This window comes from Crinia signifera, chromosome 6 (genome assembly GCF_055691185.1).
Source record: "Crinia signifera chromosome 6, ASM5569118v1, whole genome shotgun sequence".
Taxonomy (NCBI): Eukaryota; Metazoa; Chordata; class Amphibia; order Anura; family Myobatrachidae; genus Crinia; species Crinia signifera.
In genome coordinates this window covers 4,654,762-4,673,609 of record NC_139222.1, presented here as the reverse complement: position 1 = coordinate 4,673,609, position 18,848 = coordinate 4,654,762, and the positions used below count along the sequence as shown (strand labels likewise).

Here is an 18,848-nt window from a genome sequence, read left to right as displayed (position 1 = left end):
TATTGTTTATCGAATAAAATAGTAGCGAAAATATAAAAGACACAAAACATGAATGACATACACAATTGTTAAAAAAGGAAACGAATTATCCTTACGACGTGGGGTCCCACACTCCCAAATTTCCAAATTCCCACTTGTATTAAGGTACGTGTTCTGTCTGGTTTATATGTGGCGGGCAGTGAGCACACAGAATAAATTATCCCATTAATGGGGAGAGGGTAAATACACCTAGAGGGCTGTTTCACACAGTACGGTTCCTGCCGCACGGTGAAATCCCGTACGGCCAGGGAGCCGTGCCGCACTCAGCAGTTGTGAATGGACACTATTGTGTCCATTCACACGGGACGGCCACGGCCCGGCCACACGTCTGCAGCCGGATCCCCCCACTGGAAGGGACGGCTGCCGGGCTGTGGCCATCCCTGCCATTATAAAATTCTGAGTGCGGCGCGGCTCCCTGACCGTACGGGATTTCACCGTGCGGCAGGAACCGTACTGTGTGAAACAGCCCTTAGGTAGGCTGTTAGGGCAGGTGAGCCAATTTTTAATGTTTCGATTATTTAATCGTAGCTCACGTGGTGGCTTAGAAAGTACAATTTCAAATGGTCAGTGTTCATATAGGGACAAAGGTGTCCGTCCCAATTCGATACTGATATAATGTTCTGCACGTAATCAGATGCGCAATGATTGTACTAGGGATGCCGATAATGGTTCAGTATGTAGTGTTTCCACACTCATTAAAGCGCATCTATAGGACTGTAATTTTGCCGGATATACCGGTAAATAGTGTTTCTACAGTCCTTGGAGTGCAACGTATCTATATTGTTTGGGACAGTTGTTTCTCACTATAACAGGACTGGATAACACGGAAAGATCAGTTGTACTTCATATGCCACCAAGATAGTTTAGGGTAGATCGCTGTCGCGCTTGTACCAATTGATCTTTGGATTAGGGATATGATTAGAGTGGCGGTGTTCTCAGAATATAATTTCATATAATTTTATATGACCAATGCCTGTTTAATGGGGGCATCGGTAACCGCTCTCAGTCGACACTAATATGCTGTTCCTGTATCAAGTCATATGTTGGTGTTGATTGTACCTTTATTCAACTTAGACAGCAAAAAATGAACAGTACTTATATGTGGGAGTACTGGTGATTGCTTAGTGTGTAATGTTCACACGATATCTCCCAGCTGGGACGGAGCTGAATAGCGAAAGTAAATGAAGTATGCTCAGTTTATACATCAGCCGGGTATGTTGATATACAGAAGTATCATGTACCGCCAGTGGTCAGTATGCTTTGACACGGTATAGCGTTATGATATTACCCCTTTACACAATTTTTCAGCAGTTTAGACAGTACTTATAGATGAAGGTACTGATAATTGCCTAGTGTGTAGTGTTCACACAGTATCTTTCAAAAGAGGCAAGGTTGGATGGCGATATTAGCTGGGGTATACTAAGATCACATATCAGCTGAGTATGTTGGTATCTCGGGATATATCGGTAATCTTTATTACACATTGACAGGGTACAGCATTATCGGTATAGTGTCCACAGTCCCTGGAGTAAGGCGTGCGTGGTTAAATAAACGCCGTCTCACAATCAGCAGGACTATGAAATTTTGAGACAAGCCTGGATAGTAATATTATATTAGTGGTGCTTATGATCGTGCGCCAACCAAATATATCAGTGACAGCAGCGATCTATAAGCATCCACGAGGTACAGCACTCTCAGCGTTTAAACTACAGTCCCTGGAGCGCGGCGTGTGTGATAGTTACACGCCGTCTCACAATAGACAGGACTGTGTGACGGTTATAATTCAAATGCCCTTCAGCCAACAGACTGTGTGCTCGTGCGCTCGTTCAATGGTAAAATACCACAATTAATTAAGCTAGACAGATCAAAATAATGTACATTTCAATGGGGATAGGGGAGTGGGGATAGCCCACGAAGTGTACCGTACACTTCGTGGGCTATCCCCACTCCCCTATCCCCATTGAAATGTACATTATTTTGATCTGTCTAGCTTAATTAATTGTGGTATTTTACCATTGAACGAGCGCACGAGCACACAGTCTGTTGGCTGAAGGGCATTTGAATTATAACCGTCACACAGTCCTGTCTATTGTGAGACGGCGTGTAACTATCACACACGCCGCGCTCCAGGGACTGTAGTTTAAACGCTGAGAGTGCTGTACCTCGTGGATGCTTATAGATCGCTGCTGTCACTGATATATTTGGTTGGCGCACGATCATAAGCACCACTAATATAATATTACTATCCAGGCTTGTCTCAAAATTTCATAGTCCTGCTGATTGTGAGACGGCGTTTATTTAACCACGCACGCCTTACTCCAGGGACTGTGGACACTATACCGATAATGCTGTACCCTGTCAATGTGTAATAAAGATTACCGATATATCCCGAGATACCAACATACTCAGCTGATATGTGATCTTAGTATACCCCAGCTAATATCGCCATCCAACCTTGCCTCTTTTGAAAGATACTGTGTGAACACTACACACTAGGCAATTATCAGTACCTTCATCTATAAGTACTGTCTAAACTGCTGAAAAATTGTGTAAAGGGGTAATATCATAACGCTATACCGTGTCAAAGCATACTGACCACTGGCGGTACATGATACTTCTGTATATCAACATACCCGGCTGATGTATAAACTGAGCATACTTCATTTACTTTCGCTATTCAGCTCCGTCCCAGCTGGGAGATATCGTGTGAACATTACACACTAAGCAATCACCAGTACTCCCACATATAAGTACTGTTCATTTTTTGCTGTCTAAGTTGAATAAAGGTACAATCAACACCAACATATGACTTGATACAGGAACAGCATATTAGTGTCGACTGAGAGCGGTTACCGATGCCCCCATTAAACAGGCATTGGTCATATAAAATTATATGAAATTATATTCTGAGAACACCGCCACTCTAATCATATCCCTAATCCAAAGATCAATTGGTACAAGCGCGACAGCGATCTACCCTAAACTATCTTGGTGGCATATGAAGTACAACTGATCTTTCCGTGTTATCCAGTCCTGTTATAGTGAGAAACAACTGTCCCAAACAATATAGATACGTTGCACTCCAAGGACTGTAGAAACACTATTTACCGGTATATCCGGCAAAATTACAGTACTATAGATGCGCTTTAATGAGTGTGGAAACACTACATACTGAACCATTATCGGCATCCCTAGTACAATCATTGCGCATCTGATTACGTGCAGAACATTATATCAGTATCGAATTGGGACGGACACCTTTGTCCCTATATGAACACTGACCATTTGAAATTGTACTTTCTAAGCCACCACGTGAGCTACGATTAAATAATCGAAACATTAAAAATTGGCTCACCTGCCCTAACAGCCTACCTAAAGGTGTATTTACCCTCTCCCCATTAATGGGATAATTTATTCTGTGTGCTCACTGCCCGCCACATATAAACCAGACAGAACACGTACCTTAATACAAGTGGGAATTTGGAAATTTGGGAGTGTGGGACCCCACGTCGTAAGGATAATTCGTTTCCTTTTTTAACAATTGTGTATGTCATTCATGTTTTGTGTCTTTTATATTTTCGCTACTATTTTATTCGATAAACAATAAAAGTTAGATTTTAATTTGACTCTTTATTTGGTGCACTACGAAGTGACATTTCTTTTCTGTCCAAAACTTATACGCCCCCAAACCTCTTTTTCACTCTGGGATATGGCCCCGCCCCCCTGCCTAACAGAGCTGGCTGCCTTCTTCCGGAGAAGGCAGCTCAAAAGTCGGCAGGTATGTGTTACCCCTGCTACTCTTCTCCTATTATACCCTGCTGCCCCCTCTCCATGCCATCTCCTATTGCCCCTGCCCATCTACTTTCCATCCATTCCAACTTTCTACCTCCCCCAATCCTGTCCCAGTATTATTACTATAGATATAAGTGATGTCACTGTCACCTCCCCAGTCACGTCCCTGTATTATTACTATAGATATAAGTGATGTCACTGTCACCTCCCCGGTCATGTCCCTGTATTATTACTATAGATATAAGTGATGTCACTGTCACCTCCCCGGTCACGTCCGTGGATTATTACTATAGATATAAGTGATGTCACTCACCTCCCCGGTCACATTCCTGTATTATTACTATAGATATAAGTGATGTCACTGTCACCTCCCCGATCACGTCCCTGTATTATTACTATAGATATAAGTGATGTCACTGTCACCTCCCCGGTCACGTCCCTGTATTATTACTATAGATATAAGTGATGTCACTGTCACCTCCCCGGTCACCTCCCTGTATTATTACTATAGATATAAGTGATGTCAGTGTCACCTCCCTGGTCACGTCCCTGGATTATTACTATATTCCTAAGGCCACCAGACCCCCTCACCTCTCTGGTCACACCTTTGTATTACTACTTAAGTTATAAGTGATGTCACTTAATGGTCCCATATACCCTTACATCCCCGGTCATGTCCCTGTATTATTACAATACATATTCTGTCACCTTTCCTTACCAGTGTCCTATGTCATAAACAAATTAAGTTTGCTATTTTTTATTTTTTACAGTAGAGGAGAAGTAATGCGTGTGTTAGATAAAGAGAGGCCATCACTGTTTGTCAGGAGGATTGAGTTGGACCCAGAGCCCCATCACGGTGCCTTACCAACAAAGTCATTTAGCTGGTGACTGCTGGGAATGGGACATTATACAGTAACGTCGGGGGGATGTGACCGGAGAGGTGACTGCTGGGAATGGGACGTTATACAGTAACACCGGGGGATGTGACCGGAGAGGGGACTGCTGGGAATGGGACGTTATACAGTAACACCGGGGGATGTGACCGGAGAGGTGACTGCTGGGAATGGGACGTTATACAGTAACACCGGGGATGGGACCTGAGAGGTGGCTGCTGGGAATGGGATGTTATACAGTAACACCGGGGGATGTGACCGGAGAGGTGACTGCTGGGAATGGGACGTTATACAGTAACACCGGGGAATGTGACCGGAAGGTGACTGCTGGGAATGGGATGTTATACAGTAACACCGGGGGATGGGACCGGAGAGGTGACTGCCTGGAATGGGGTGTTATACAGTAACACCGGGGATGGGACCGGAGAGGTGACTGCTGGGACTGGGACGTTATACAGTATCACCGGGGGATGTGACTGGAGAGGTGACTGCTGGGAATGGGATGTTATACAGTAACACCGGGGGATGTGACTGGAGAGGTGACTGCTGGGAATGGGACGTTATACAGTAACACCGGGGGATGTGACCAGAGAGGTGACTGCTGGGAATGGGACGTTATACAGTAACACCGGGGGATGTGACCGGAGAGGTGACTGCTGGGAATGGGACGTTATACAGTAACACCGGGGGATGTGACCGGAGAGGTGACTGCTGGGAATGGGATGTTATACAGTAACACCGGGGGATGGGACCGGAGAGGTGACTGCTGGGAATGGGATGTTATACAGTAACACCGGGGATGGGACCGGAGAGGTGACTGCTTGGAATGGGACGTTATACAGTAACACCGGGGGATGTGACCGGAAGGTGACTGCTGGGAATGGGATGTTATACAGTAACACCGGGGGATGGGACCGGAGAGGTAACTGCTGGGAATGGGACGTTATACAGTAACACCGGGGAATGTGACCGGAGAGGTGACTGCTGGGAATGGGACGTTATACAGTAACACCGGGGGTGTGACCGGAGAGGTGACTGCTGGGAATGGGATGTTATACAGTAACACCGGGGATGGGACCGGAGAGGTGACTGCTGGGAATGGGATGTTATACAGTAACACCGGGGATGGGACCGGAGAGGTGACTGCTGGGAATGGGACGTTATACAGTAACACCGGGGGATGTGACCGGAAGGTGACTGCTGGGAATGGGATGTTATACAGTAACACCGGGGGTTGGGACCGGAGAGGTGATTGCTGGGAATGGGATGTTATACAGTAACACCGGGGATGGGACCGGAGAGGTGACTGCTGGGACTGGGACGTTATACAGTAACACCGGGGGATGTGACTGGAGAGGTGACTGCTGGGAATGGGACGTTATACAGTAACACCGGGGGATGTGACTGGAGAGGTGACTGCTGGGAATGGGACGTTATACAGTAACACCAGGGGGATGTGACCGGAGAGGTGACTGCTGGGAATGGGACATTATACAGTAACACCAGGGGGATGTGACCAGAGAGGTGACTGCTGGAAATGGGACGTTATACAGTAACGTCTGGGGATGTGACCGGAGAGGTGACTGCTGGGAATGGGACGTTATACAGTAACGTCGGGGGATGTGACTGCTGGGAATGGGATGTTATACAGTAACACTGGGGGATGATACTGGAAAGTTGACTTCTAGGAATGGGACGTTATACAGTAACACTGGGGGATGTGACCGGAGAAGTGACTGCTGGGAATGGCACGTTATACAGTAACACCGGGGGATGTGACCGGAGAGGTGACTGCTGCGAATGGGACGTTATTCAGTAACACCGGGGGATGTGACCAGAGAGGTGACTGCTGGAAATGGGACGTTATACAGTAACACCAGGGGGATGTGACCGGAGAGGTGACTGCTGGGAATGGGACGTTATACAGTAACACTGGGGGATGTGACCGGAGAAGTGACTGCTGGGAATGGCACGTTATACAGTAACACCGGGGGATGTGACCGGAGAGGTGACTGCTGCGAATGGGACATTATACAGTAACACCGGGGGATGTTACCAGGATGTGTCTGGGTGATGACTGTGTCATTGTTTGTGTCAGGTGCCTATAAGGTGTCAGGCTGTCACTATCTATCTCTCCATGCAGGAGGGGGAGTATATAGAGTAACACAGGGGTCCACACAAGGACGTGATGATGGAGAATCACCGGCCCCTCACATCACTGGGTAAGAGGAGACATTTATTGTACAGGGGAGAGCAGGTATGGGGTCCCTTATATACACCCAGCATATGATAATCATATATATACAATGTACTCAGTCACTGCGTGTCGTACAGATGGGCCCAGTAACAGGAATACCCTAGAGAGATGTCCCCGTCCTCTGTATTCCCAGGATTGTACAGTGGAGAATCACAGGACCCCACAGGAGGATCAGGTAGGTGGGATTTAGGGTCTGACCAGTATACCAAAGTGATTGTTACTATATGATTTGTAGAGAAGCTGTGTGTGTCTTCTACACTGATATTGTAGTATATACTCTTAATGAATTTAGAATTTTATTTACTGGTTATTTAGGGTGAAGATATGATTGATTTTAAGGTAGAAGATACAGAGGGAGAAGAAGTGACATGTGGGACTGATACAAAGGCAGAAGGTATAGAGGGAGAAGAAGAGATGTATGTGACTGATATGAAGGCAGAAGATACAGAGGGAGAAGAAGAGACGTATGTGACTGATATGAAGGCAGAAGATACAGAGGGAGGAGAAGAGACGTATGTGAATGATATGAAGGCAGAAGATACAGAGGGAGAAGAAGAGAAGTATTTGATTGATATGAAGGCAGAAGATACAGAGAGAGAAGAAGAGACGTATGTGACTGATATGAAGGCAGAAGATACAGAGGGAGAAGAAGAGACGTATGTGACTGATATGAAGGCAGAAGATACAGAGGGAGAAGAAGAGACGTATGTGACTGATATGAAGGCAGAAGATACAGAGGGAGACAAAGAGACATATGTGACTGATATGAAGGCAGAAGATACAGAGGGAGAAGAGACGTATGTGACTGATATGAAGGCGGAAGATACAGAGGGAGAAGAAGAGACGTATGTGACTGATATGAGGGCAGAAGATACAGGGGGAGGACAAGAGACGTTTGGGACTGATACGAAGGCAGAAGGTACAGAGGGAGAAGAAGAGACGTATGTGACTGATATGAAGGCAGAAGATACAGAGGGAGAAGAAGAGACGTATGTGACTGATATGAAGGCAGAAGATACAGAGAGAGAAGAAGAGACGTATGTGACTGATATGAAGGCAGAAGATACAGAGGGAGAAGAAGAGACGTATGTGACTGATATGAAGGCAGAAGTTACAGAGGGAGAAGAAGAGACGTATGTGACTGGTATGAAGGCAGAAGATACAGAGGGAGAAGAAGAGACGTATGTGACAGATATAAAAGCAGAAGATACAGAAGGAAGAGGAGAAGCGATGTATATGATTGGTGATCAACAGTGTAAGGAGGAGGAAATCCCTACAGATATCAGCCCAGGTGAGTAATAGAACTTTATTACAGAGAAGATTAACATATTCTCCTTGCTCAGTCACTATAACAATTTATTTCCCCACATCCTGAATGCATACACGCAAAAAGAGTAATACCACTGTCAGAAGAAATGTGCAATAGGGTATAGTCCTTGGTATATCATCTACGGATCCAACAGAAGACAACAATAAGGAAAGGGCTTCAGCCGGTTCAGCCATGTAGTATCACCAGCCTGCATCTTTGGATCTCCGCATCCAGTTACAAAAAGCCACCAAGAGATTTGGTACTCTTTACCTAGCACGGCGCCCACGATCTTGATCGTGGGCATCGTGAGGTAAAAAATCGTGTCGGTCGCGTCGTATGCGGGCTAAAGATGCCCGCACGCGACGCGATGCCCACGATTTCCCATTGAAAACCATGTTAAACATGGACATCGTGTCGGTCGCGTCGCGGCCGGCTATAAATGTGCACACGATGGCCCCGACGCGATGCCCACGATTTGCCATAGGAATTAATGTTAAAAGACCCGATGGACACGATTTTCAGGTTAAATGGCTCAATGGACCCGATTTTAGCATAGGAAACAATGTTAAATGGGCCTTAGAGCCCAAATACTTACCCTGAACTCTGAAATGGCCCCCCCAATTTTTTACGCCACCCCACGATCAACGTGAACCCGAAGCGTGGCGAGCGCAGCGGTACGCGTCCTCCGACCTTTTCATACCCCCACTATCCACGTCGGCGTGGAGTTGAGAATAGAATAGTGTGGCGAGCGCAGCGGATACCTTCACAGCTAGACGCGTCCCCTCGCGGGCTTCACAGGTGTCCGCGTCGCCACGGACACCTGTGAAGCCCGCGAGGGGACGCGTTTACCTGTGAAGGTATCCGCGTCCCCTCGCGGGGCTCGCTGCGCTCGCCACGCTTCGGGCTCGGTGGCTCGCTGCGCTCGCCACACTATTCTATTCTCAACTCCACACCGACGTGGATAGTGGGGGTATGAAAAGGTCGGAGGACGCGTACCGCCGCCCCTCGCGGGCTCGCTCGCCACGCTTCGGGGTCACGTTGATCGTGGGGTGGCGTAAAAAATTGGGGGGGCCATTTCAGAGTTCAGGGTAAGTATTTGGGCTGTAAAGCCCATTTAACATTGTTTCCTATGCTAAAATCGGTTCCATTGAGCCATTTAACCTGAAAATCGTGTCCATCGGGCCTTTTAACATTAATTCCTATGGCAAATCGTGGGCATCGCGTCGGTCGCGTCGCGGGCAGACATAAATGTGCCCGCGATGGGCGCCGTGATAGGTAAAGAGTACCAGAGATTTTTGGTGTCACCACAGGGTGGCAAACAAACGTTTCATGATGAAAATATTATAATGCCGTATCAAGGTACAGGTTTATCTCCCTGGCTCTTGCTGCAGCCAGCTAGGCTTCCTTCCCCTGTTCACAGTGACTGAAACCTGTGTGCAGAGTTCCCTTGTCGGGCCGGGCCCTGTAGCACTGAGTGGGAAACCTGGAAGTGACGCGTAAAATGACACATGTAGATGACGTACGTTTTACCAGGGGCACTGGTGAAGCATCTATGTGGATGACGTACGTTTCACCAGAAGCACTGGTGAAACCTCAATGTGGATGACGGACGTTTCACCAGGTGCATTGCTCACATACAGGCATGGAATATGTTGAAGAGGAACCATATCCTTTGCCTTGCATTCCATATTATTGTCTCAGGGCTCATGGGTAGATTTATTATTGCGGCGCCTATCGCGCCGCTATAATACTCCCCCCTCCGGCGATGTCCCTCCTGGAGACAGCGCATCAGTTAATACTGATGCGCCGTCTCCTTCCCCCCCTGGCGGGCTGACTGCGCATGCGCGGGATCTCGCTAGTCTCGTGAGATCCCAGCGCAGCTGAGCGCCAGCAGCAGGTCCCTGCTGTTAGGTATAGGGCATCGCCGCCTGCAGCTGGCGAAGTCGACAGCTGCAGGCGGCGGAACGGTCAGCGATGCTGACCGTTTATAAATCTGGCAGGAGGCAGGGGCGCAGTGCAAAATATCGCCCCTGCGCTATGCCTCCTGCCCCACACCGCCGGCGTTAGAGTAAACGCTCGGCGGGTGTGATAGATCAGGGGAAGCGATATCCCCTGCTATAACGCACGGGGATAGCGCAGATTCCCCTGATCGCCTATCGCGCCGCTATAACAGTTCCTGCTTCGTTTATTAGCGAGGCGAAGCAGGAGGGGACACCAACAAGATCTATTAAGATCTTGCCGCCGGAGTGGGGGAGTGCTAACTCCCCCCTCCGGCGATGTCCCTCCTGGAGACAGCGCATCAGTTAATACTGATGCGCCGTCTCCTCCCCCCCCCTGCCGGCTGACTGCGCATGCGCGGGATCTCGCTAGTCTCGCGAGATCCCAGCGCAGCTCAGCACCAGCAGCAGGGACAGCGCTGTCCCTGCTGTTAGGTATAGGGCATCGCCGCCTGCAGCTGGCGAAGTCGCCATCTGCAGGCGGCGGAACGGTCAGCGATGCTGACCGTTCATAAATCTGGCAGGAGGCAGGGGCGCAGTGCAAAATATCGCCCCTGCGCTATGCCTCCTGCCCCACACCGCCGGCGTTAGAGTAAACGCTCGGCGGGTGTGATAGATCAGGGGAAGCGATATCCCCTGCTATAACGCACGGGGATAGCGCATATTCCCCTGATCGCCGAATAATAAATCTACCCCTCAGTCTTTTATATCCTGCAGTGGATGGGTGAGGAGGATAGGAAATTGCACTTGTTAGAGTAGATGAGAACCATTGTGATATTTATCCATGACAGGTTATTATGAATTCAGGTCTGTTATTCCTGATTGTAAAGATCCTGTGTAAAAGGAGAAGCTCCACCATATACCATAGTGGAGTGTTTTTTTTTAACCATTATAAATTGTACATTATAACATCTTGGGTCTCGTCTACTAATTTTGTATTAATTTGCCATTTTGTTCATAGTCTACAAGATTACATTTGTTACAGGAACATTCATTTTTCTTCATTTTATTTCCAGCAGACGGACACAGAAGCAGAAATGTCTCAGATTGTGACCGTAGACAAGATTCTCCAGGATCTAACCCCATCACCCCAATTATACATCCAGCTATATCTGCTGATACCTCAGATCATGGAGAACGGTCTCCTGATAACTATGATATTGGTGCCTCTGTTACATCTCTTACAGTAGATGCAGTGATTCCCTGTTCTACAGATGTGAAATGTTTTACACAGAATACCAAGCTTATTCCTAATCAGCCAGCTGATAACCCATTTTCCTGCTTTGTGTGTGGGAAATGTTTTTTAAGTAATTCTAAACTTGTCATGCATCAGAGATGTCACACAGGGGAGAAACCATTTTCATGTTCTGTGTGTGGGAAATGTTTTACACAAAAATCTATTCTAGTTACACACCAGAGTTGTCACACAGGTGAGAAACCATTTTCATGTTCTGAGTGTGGGAAATGTTTTTTTCGTAAATCTAAACTTGTTATGCACCAGAGAATTCACACAGGGGAAAAACCATTTTCCTGTTCTGAATGTGGGAAATGTTTTACACAAAAATCAATTCTTATTACACATCAGAAATGTCACACAGGTGAGAAACCATTTTCATGTTCTGAATGTGGGAAATGTTTTTTAAGTATTTCCAAACTTTTCAGACATCGTACAAGTCACACAGGGGAGAAGCCGTTTTCATGTTCTGTGTGTGGGAAATGTTTTACACAAAAATCTATTCTTGTTACACATCAGAGATGTCACACAGGTGAAAGGCCATTTTCATGTTCTGAGTGTGGGAAAAGTTTTACAAACAAATCAATTCTTATTACACATCAGAGATGTCACACAGGTGAGAAACCATTTCCATGTTCTGAGTGTGATAAATGCTTTGCAAACAAATCAGATCTTGTTACACATCAGAGACTTCACACAGGTGCAAAGCCGTTTACATGTTCTGAATGTGGGAAATGTTTCACACGCTCATCAAATCTTATTACACATCAGAGATCTCACACAGGTGAGAAGCCATTTTCCTGTTTACAGTGTCGGAAATGTTTTACAGATAGTTCACAGCTTCATAGACATGAGAAAACTCATAGAGGTGAGGCGCCACAAATATGTTCTGAGTGTGGAAAATGTTTTGCAACTAAATCACATCTTTTATCACATCAAAGTAGTCACACAGGTATGAAGCCATTTGCATGTTCTGAGTGCGGGAAATGTTTTTCAAGTAATTCTAAACTTGTCAGACATCATACAAGTCACACAGGTGAGAAGCCATTTTCATGTTCTGAGTGTGGGAAGTGTTTTACACAAAAATCAGTTCTTGTTACGCACCAGAGACTTCATACAGGTGAGAAGCCATTTTCATGTCCTGAGTGCGGGAAATGTTTTACTCAGTCCTCAAAACTTATTTCACATCAGAAATCTCACACAGGTGTAAAGCCTTTTCCATTCTCGCACACAGGCTGATTACTGACCTATTACGTGTCTCTTTAATGCCCCTACATAACAATTCAAATGCTATTTTTTCTGTTATACTTATTTAGTATTTTGTGTAAATGTGACTGTGCCTTATTGGTAGGAAAGTGCTGCATTAGTACCATTATATTACTGCTGGTAATGATGGGAGTCAGACGTCACATGTATAGAAGAGGACGTTCTGTGTTCCCACGTGGAAGCTTTCTCTCTGCAGAATAAATATAATCATAAATAGTATCCTGATCCTGGCTCTTATGTGACCTCTAACATGTATTATTATATCTAGATGGTGGGCACCAAGCTTACCTGTAGCGGTCGTACGCTGGTGGACCCCGAGCTTACCTGTAGCAGTCGTACGCTGGTGGGTGCGGCGCTTACCTGTAGCAGTCATACGCTGGTGGGTGATGAGCTTATCTGTAGCCGTCTTAAGCTGGTGGGCGCCGAGCTTACCTGTAGCGGCTGTACTCTGGTGGGTGCGGCGCTTACCTGTAGCTGGTGGGCGCCGTGCTTACCTGTAGCGGTCATACGATGGTGGGTGCCGAGCTTACCTGTAGCAGTCGTACGCTGGTGGGTGCCGTGCTTACCTGTAGCGGTCATACGCTTGTGGGTACCGAGCTTACCTGTAGCGGTCATACGATGGTGGGTGCCGAGCTTACCTGTAGCGGTCGTACGCTGGTGGGTGCCGAGCTTACCTGTAGCGGCCGTACACTGGTGGGCGCCAAGCTTACCTGTAGCGGTCGTACGCTGGTGGGTGCCGAGCTCACCTATAGCAGTCGTACGCTGGTGGGTGCCGAGCTTACCTGTAGCAGTCATACGCTGGTGGGTGCCGAGCTTACCTGTAGCGGCCGTACGCTGGTGGGTGCCGAGCTTACCTGTAGCGGCCGTACGCTGGTGGGTGCCGAGCTTACCTATAGCGGTCGTACGCTAGTGGGTGCCAAGCTTACCTGTAGCGGCCATACGCTGGTGGGTGCCGAGCTTACCTGTAGCAGTCATACGCTGGTGGGTGCCGTGCTTACCTGTAGCGGTCGTACGCTGGTGGGTGCCGAGCTAACCTGTAGCGGCTGTACGCTGGTGGGTGCCGAGCTTACCTGTAGCGGTCATATGCTGGTGGGTGCCGAGCTTACCTGTAGCGGTCATACGCTGGTGGGTGCCGAGCTCACCTGTAGCAGTCATACGCTGGTGGGTGCAGTACTTACCTGTAGCGGTCGTACGCTGGTGGGTACCGAGCTTACCTGTAGCGGTCATACGCTTGTGGGTACCAAGCTTACCTGTAGCGGTCATACGATGGTGGGTGCCGCGCTTACCTGTAGCGGTCGTACGCTGGTGGGTGCCGAGCTTACCTGTAGCGGCCGTACTCTGGTGGGCGCCAAGCATACCTGTAGCGGTCGTACGCTGGTGGGTGCAGAGCTTACCTGTAGCAGTCATACGCTGGTGGGTGCCAAGCTTACCTGTAGCGGCCATACGCTGGTGGGCGCCAAGCTTACCTGTAGCAGTCGTACGCTAGTGGGTGCGGCGCTTACCTGTAGCGGTCATACAATGGTGGGTGCCGAGCTTACCTGTAGCAGTCGTACGCTGGTGTGTGCCGAGCTTACCTGTAGCAGCCATACACTGGTGGGTGCCGAGCTTACCTGTAGCAGTCGTACGCTGATGGGTGCCGAGCTTACCTGTAGCGGTCGTACGCTGGTGGGTGCCGAGCTCACCTATAGCGGTCATACGCTGGTGGGTGCTGAGCTTACCGGTAACGGTCTTACGCTGGTGGGTGCCGAGCTTACCTGTAGCAGTCGTACGCTGGTGGGTGCCGAGCTTACCTGTAGCGGTCATACGCTGGTGGGTGCCAAACTTACCTGTAGCGGCTGTACGCTGGTGGGTGCCGAGCTTACCTGTAGCGGTCATATGCTGGTGGGTGCCGAGCTTACCTGTAGCGGTCATATGCTGGTGGATGCCGAGCTTACCTGTAGAGGTCATATGCTGGTGGGTGCCGAGCTTACCTGTAGCGGTCATATGCTGGTGGGTGCCGAGCTTACCTGTAGCGGCTGTACGCTAGTGGGTGCCAAGCTTACCTGTAACGGCCATACGCTGGTGGGTGCCGAGCTTACCTGTAGCGTTCATACGCTGGTGAGCGCCGAGCTTACATGCAGCGGTTATACGCTGGTAGGCGATGAGCTTACCTGTAGCGGTCGTACGCAGGTGGGTGCCGTGCTTACCTGTAGCAGCCCTATGCTGGTGGGTGTCAAGCTCACCTATAGCAGTAATACGCTGGTGGGTGCCGAGCTTACCTGTAGCGGCCATACGCTGGTGGGTGCCGAGCTTACCTGTAGCAGTCGTACGCTGGTGGGTGCCGAGCTTACCTGTAGCAGTCATACGCTGGTGGGTGCCGAGCTTACCTGTAATGGTCGTACGCTGGTGGGTGCCGAGCTAACCTGTAGCGGTCGTACGCTGGTGGGTGCCGAGCTAACCTGTAGCGGCTGTACGCTGGTGGGTGCCGAGCTTACCTGTAGCGGTCATATGCTGGTGGGTGCCGAGCTTACCTGTAGCAGCCATACGCTGGTGGGTGCCGAGTTTACCTGTAGCAGTCGTACGCTGGTGGGTGCCGAGCTTACCTGTAGCAGTCGTACGCTGGTGGGTGCCGAGCTCACCTATAGCGGTCATACCCTGCTGGGCGCCGTGCTTACCTGTAGCGGTCATATGCTGGTGGGTGCTGTGCTTACCGGTAACGGTCTTACGCTGGTGGGTGCCGAGCTTACCTGTAGCGGTCGTACGCTGGTGGGTGCCGAGCTTACCTGTAGCGGTCATACGCTGGTGGGTGCCGAGCTTACCTGTAGCGGTCATATGCTGGTGGGTACCGAGCTTACCTGTAGCGGTCATATGCTGGTGGGTGCCGAGCTTACCTGTAGCGGTCATATGCTGGTGGATGCCGAGCTTACCTGTAGTGGTCATACGCTGGTGGGTGAAGAACTTATCCATACGCTGGTGGGCGCCAAGCTTACGTGTAGTGGTCGTACGCTGGTGGGTGCCGAGCTTACCTGTAGTGGTCATGTGCTGGTGAGCGCCGAGCTTCCCTGCAGCGGTTATACGCTGGTAGGCGCTGAGCTTACCTGTAGCGGTTGTACGCTGGTGGGTGCCGTGCTTACCTGTAGCAGCCCTACGCTAGTGGGTGCCAAGCTTACCTGTAGCGGTCGTACGCTGGTGGGTGCCGTGCTTACCTGTAGCAGCCCTACGCTGGTGGGTGCCAAGCTCACCTATAGCAGTAATACGCTGGTGGGTGCCGAGCTTTCCTGTAGCGGTCATATGCTGGTGGGTGCTGAGCTACAGGCTGGTGGGTGCCAAGCTTACCTGTAGCGGTCATATGCTGGTGGGCGTCGAGCTTACCTGTAGCGGTCGTACGCTGGTGGGTGCCGTGCTTACCTGTAGCAGCCCTACGCTGGTGGGTGCCAAGCTTACCTGTAGGGGTTGTACGCTGGTGGGTGCCGTGCTTACCTGTAGCAGCCCTACGCTGGTGGGTGCCGAGCTTACCTGTAGCAGCCGTACGCTGGTGGGTGCCGAGCTTACCTGTAGCAGCCGTACGCTGGTGGGTGCTGAGCTTACCTGTAGCAGTCGTATGCTGGTGAGTGCCGAGCTTACCTGTAGCAGCCATACACTGGTGGGTGCTGCGATAAAGAGTCCAACAAGACGCCAGTCTAAACTTTTGGTAACCCCTTGAGTTACAGGGAATTGTAAATACCTGATGAAGTCATAGGAAAAGGATGAAACGCGTTGGGTCATTGTGCTACAAGGATAACCCGTCTTGGTATTACAGGAAGAATCAATTGGACCTCATACAAAACTTTAGCACCATGTTCTTCCTCCGAGCAGTGTCCTTGTGAAGACTACAACTGTGACTGCGGATGACACTTCACCTGGATCATGGCCTACATTCCAAAACTCACCCAGCAAGACTATAAGATCTTAGCATGTATAGGTTGGGACAGAGAAGGTAAAGGGGGCACATGATAGATAATGCTCATGGTGGTCTTCCTACCTATCTGACCATTCTTCCTCTGACTCCTCTTATGACTCCACCCCCCTGCCCCCAACTACCACCCACTTCCAGGTAAAGCCGTCCCCCAAGGTTCTGTTCATCTCTATCTGTAGATCCTGTTAGGTGAGACTTACAATGTCCTGTCTATGCTCCTCCGCTGACCTCTCTATCTCACCACCCTCGTGTCTCCAACTGTCTTTCTGCTATCTCTTGGATGTGACAGAAATTTCTTAAACTCAACGGGGGAAATTTAATTTGTTGCTATGGGCAACCAATCTGGTCCTGTCTACAATCTTCTAGTGTTAAATAAATACGATTTTGATTGATTGCCAATAGCAACATACCATGTGAAATAAAACTCCCATCTTAGTAAATTTCCCCCAACATGTCTGAGCTGATCATCTTCCCACCCTCCCACACATGGGGCCTTATTTTGATTCATTCTTTCTGACAAAATCCTTCTTAGATGGACAAAACCATGTGCACTGCAGGGGGGGCAGATGTAACATGTGCAGAGAGAGTTAGATTTGGGTGAGTAATTTTGTTTCTGTGCAGGGAAAATACTGACTGCTTTATTTTTACACTGCAAAATAGATCTCACTTTGAAGTAAAACCCCACCCAAATCTAATTCTCTCTGCACAAGTAACACCTGCCCCACCTGCAGTGCACATGGTTTTGCCCATCTAAGAAGGATTTTGTCAGAAAGAATGAACCAAAATAAGGCCCATGGTTTCAAGATTACCAGGTGCTGTTCCCTACCTCTGGAACTCTCCACCTCTCTATAAAACAATATACAGACTATCAACACCCTTCTTGTTCACCAAACCCAGCCGACTGTCATCCTAACCCTTTGTTCCAATCTGTGTCACCCCTGTCTGCCTGCCCCTGCCCTTTAGAATGTGAGCTCACATGAGCAGGGCCCTCTTCCTTCTCTTGTGTAAACCATCTTCTACTCCAGGGGTGTCAAACTCAAATTCATCGGGGGCCGCATCAGCAGTTTGGTCACCCTCAAAGGGCCGGTTGTATCTGTAGGTCCCCCTGTATAATTATAATGCCATGACACCACAGGCTGCTCCCCCTGTATAATATAAAATGAATGCCATGACACCACAGGCTGCTCCCCCTGTATAATATAATGCCATGACACCACAGACTGCTCCCCCTGTATAATATATTAAAAGTAATGCCATGACACAAATGATTATACAGGAGGAGCAGCCTGTGGTGTCATGGCATTATTATTATTATACACGGGGACACCTCAGGAAACAGCAGATATATATATATTTTTTATTGTGAGTGTGATCCTCATCCTCACTTATGCTGCTTTCAGACCGCATAACTGGCTTTGACCCTGTATTTGGAAACGTTTCCAAAAACGGGTCTGCCAGATAAAACCCCTTTCACACCGCAGCACTTAAACGGTATATTACCGTTTAAGTGCCGATTTTTTGACACTGGCAGACCCGTTTTTGGAAACTTTCCAAATACAGGGTCAAAGCCAGTGCAGCCTTCAGCCCTCCCCTCCGTGCAGCTCCCCCCCCCCCCTCGCGTGTCGACCGAGAGCATGTCGACGCCCCCCGCGCATGTCGACGCCCCCCGCACATGTCGACGCCCCCGCGCGTGTCGACGCCCCCCCCCCACCCCGCGTGTCGCCCCCCCCCGTGTCGACTTACCCCGTGCCGGTACCTCCGTTGTGGACTGCAGCTCAGTATGCTCGGAAAGCACTTATGAAAAAAGTGTCTTCCAGAAAATGGCTGCCCCATAGGAAACCCTGTTTAAAAAAACTGTCTTCCGTATAGGGGGCAGCCATTTTCTGAAAGACACTTTTTTCATAAGTGCTTTCCGAGCATACTGAGCTGCAGTGCCGGGAACCACAACGGAGATACCGGCACGGGGTAAGTCGACACGGGGGGGCGCCGACACGCGCGGGGGGGGTCGACACGCGGGGGGGCGCCGACACGCGCGGGGGGCGTCGACACGCGCGCGGGGGTGTCGACACGCGCGGGGGGGGGCTCCAGTGCTGTGAATACTTAATGAGCGCTCATTAAGTATTCACT

At 49.1% G+C, this 18,848-nt stretch overlaps 2 protein-coding genes across 5 annotated transcripts in view; one reads left to right on the top strand and one right to left on the bottom strand.

Moving 5' to 3' along the window:
• LOC146007355 (uncharacterized) overlaps positions 1–13,006 on the top strand; it is a 29,800-nt gene extending 16,794 nt beyond the window's left edge. The window contains exons 6-9 of the mRNA XM_083145704.1: positions 6,894–6,946; positions 7,059–7,156; positions 7,297–8,272; positions 11,304–13,006. Of these exons, the coding sequence (XP_083001830.1) occupies positions 6,894–6,946; positions 7,059–7,156; positions 7,297–8,272; positions 11,304–12,760 (2,584 nt within the window). The 3' untranslated portion in view covers positions 12,761–13,006. The remainder of the gene's footprint in view (positions 1–6,893; positions 6,947–7,058; positions 7,157–7,296; positions 8,273–11,303) is intronic.
• LOC146009882 (uncharacterized) overlaps positions 1–18,848 on the bottom strand; it is a 227,902-nt gene that overhangs the window by 147,465 nt on the left and 61,589 nt on the right. The gene's annotated exons all lie outside the window — the stretch shown is intronic.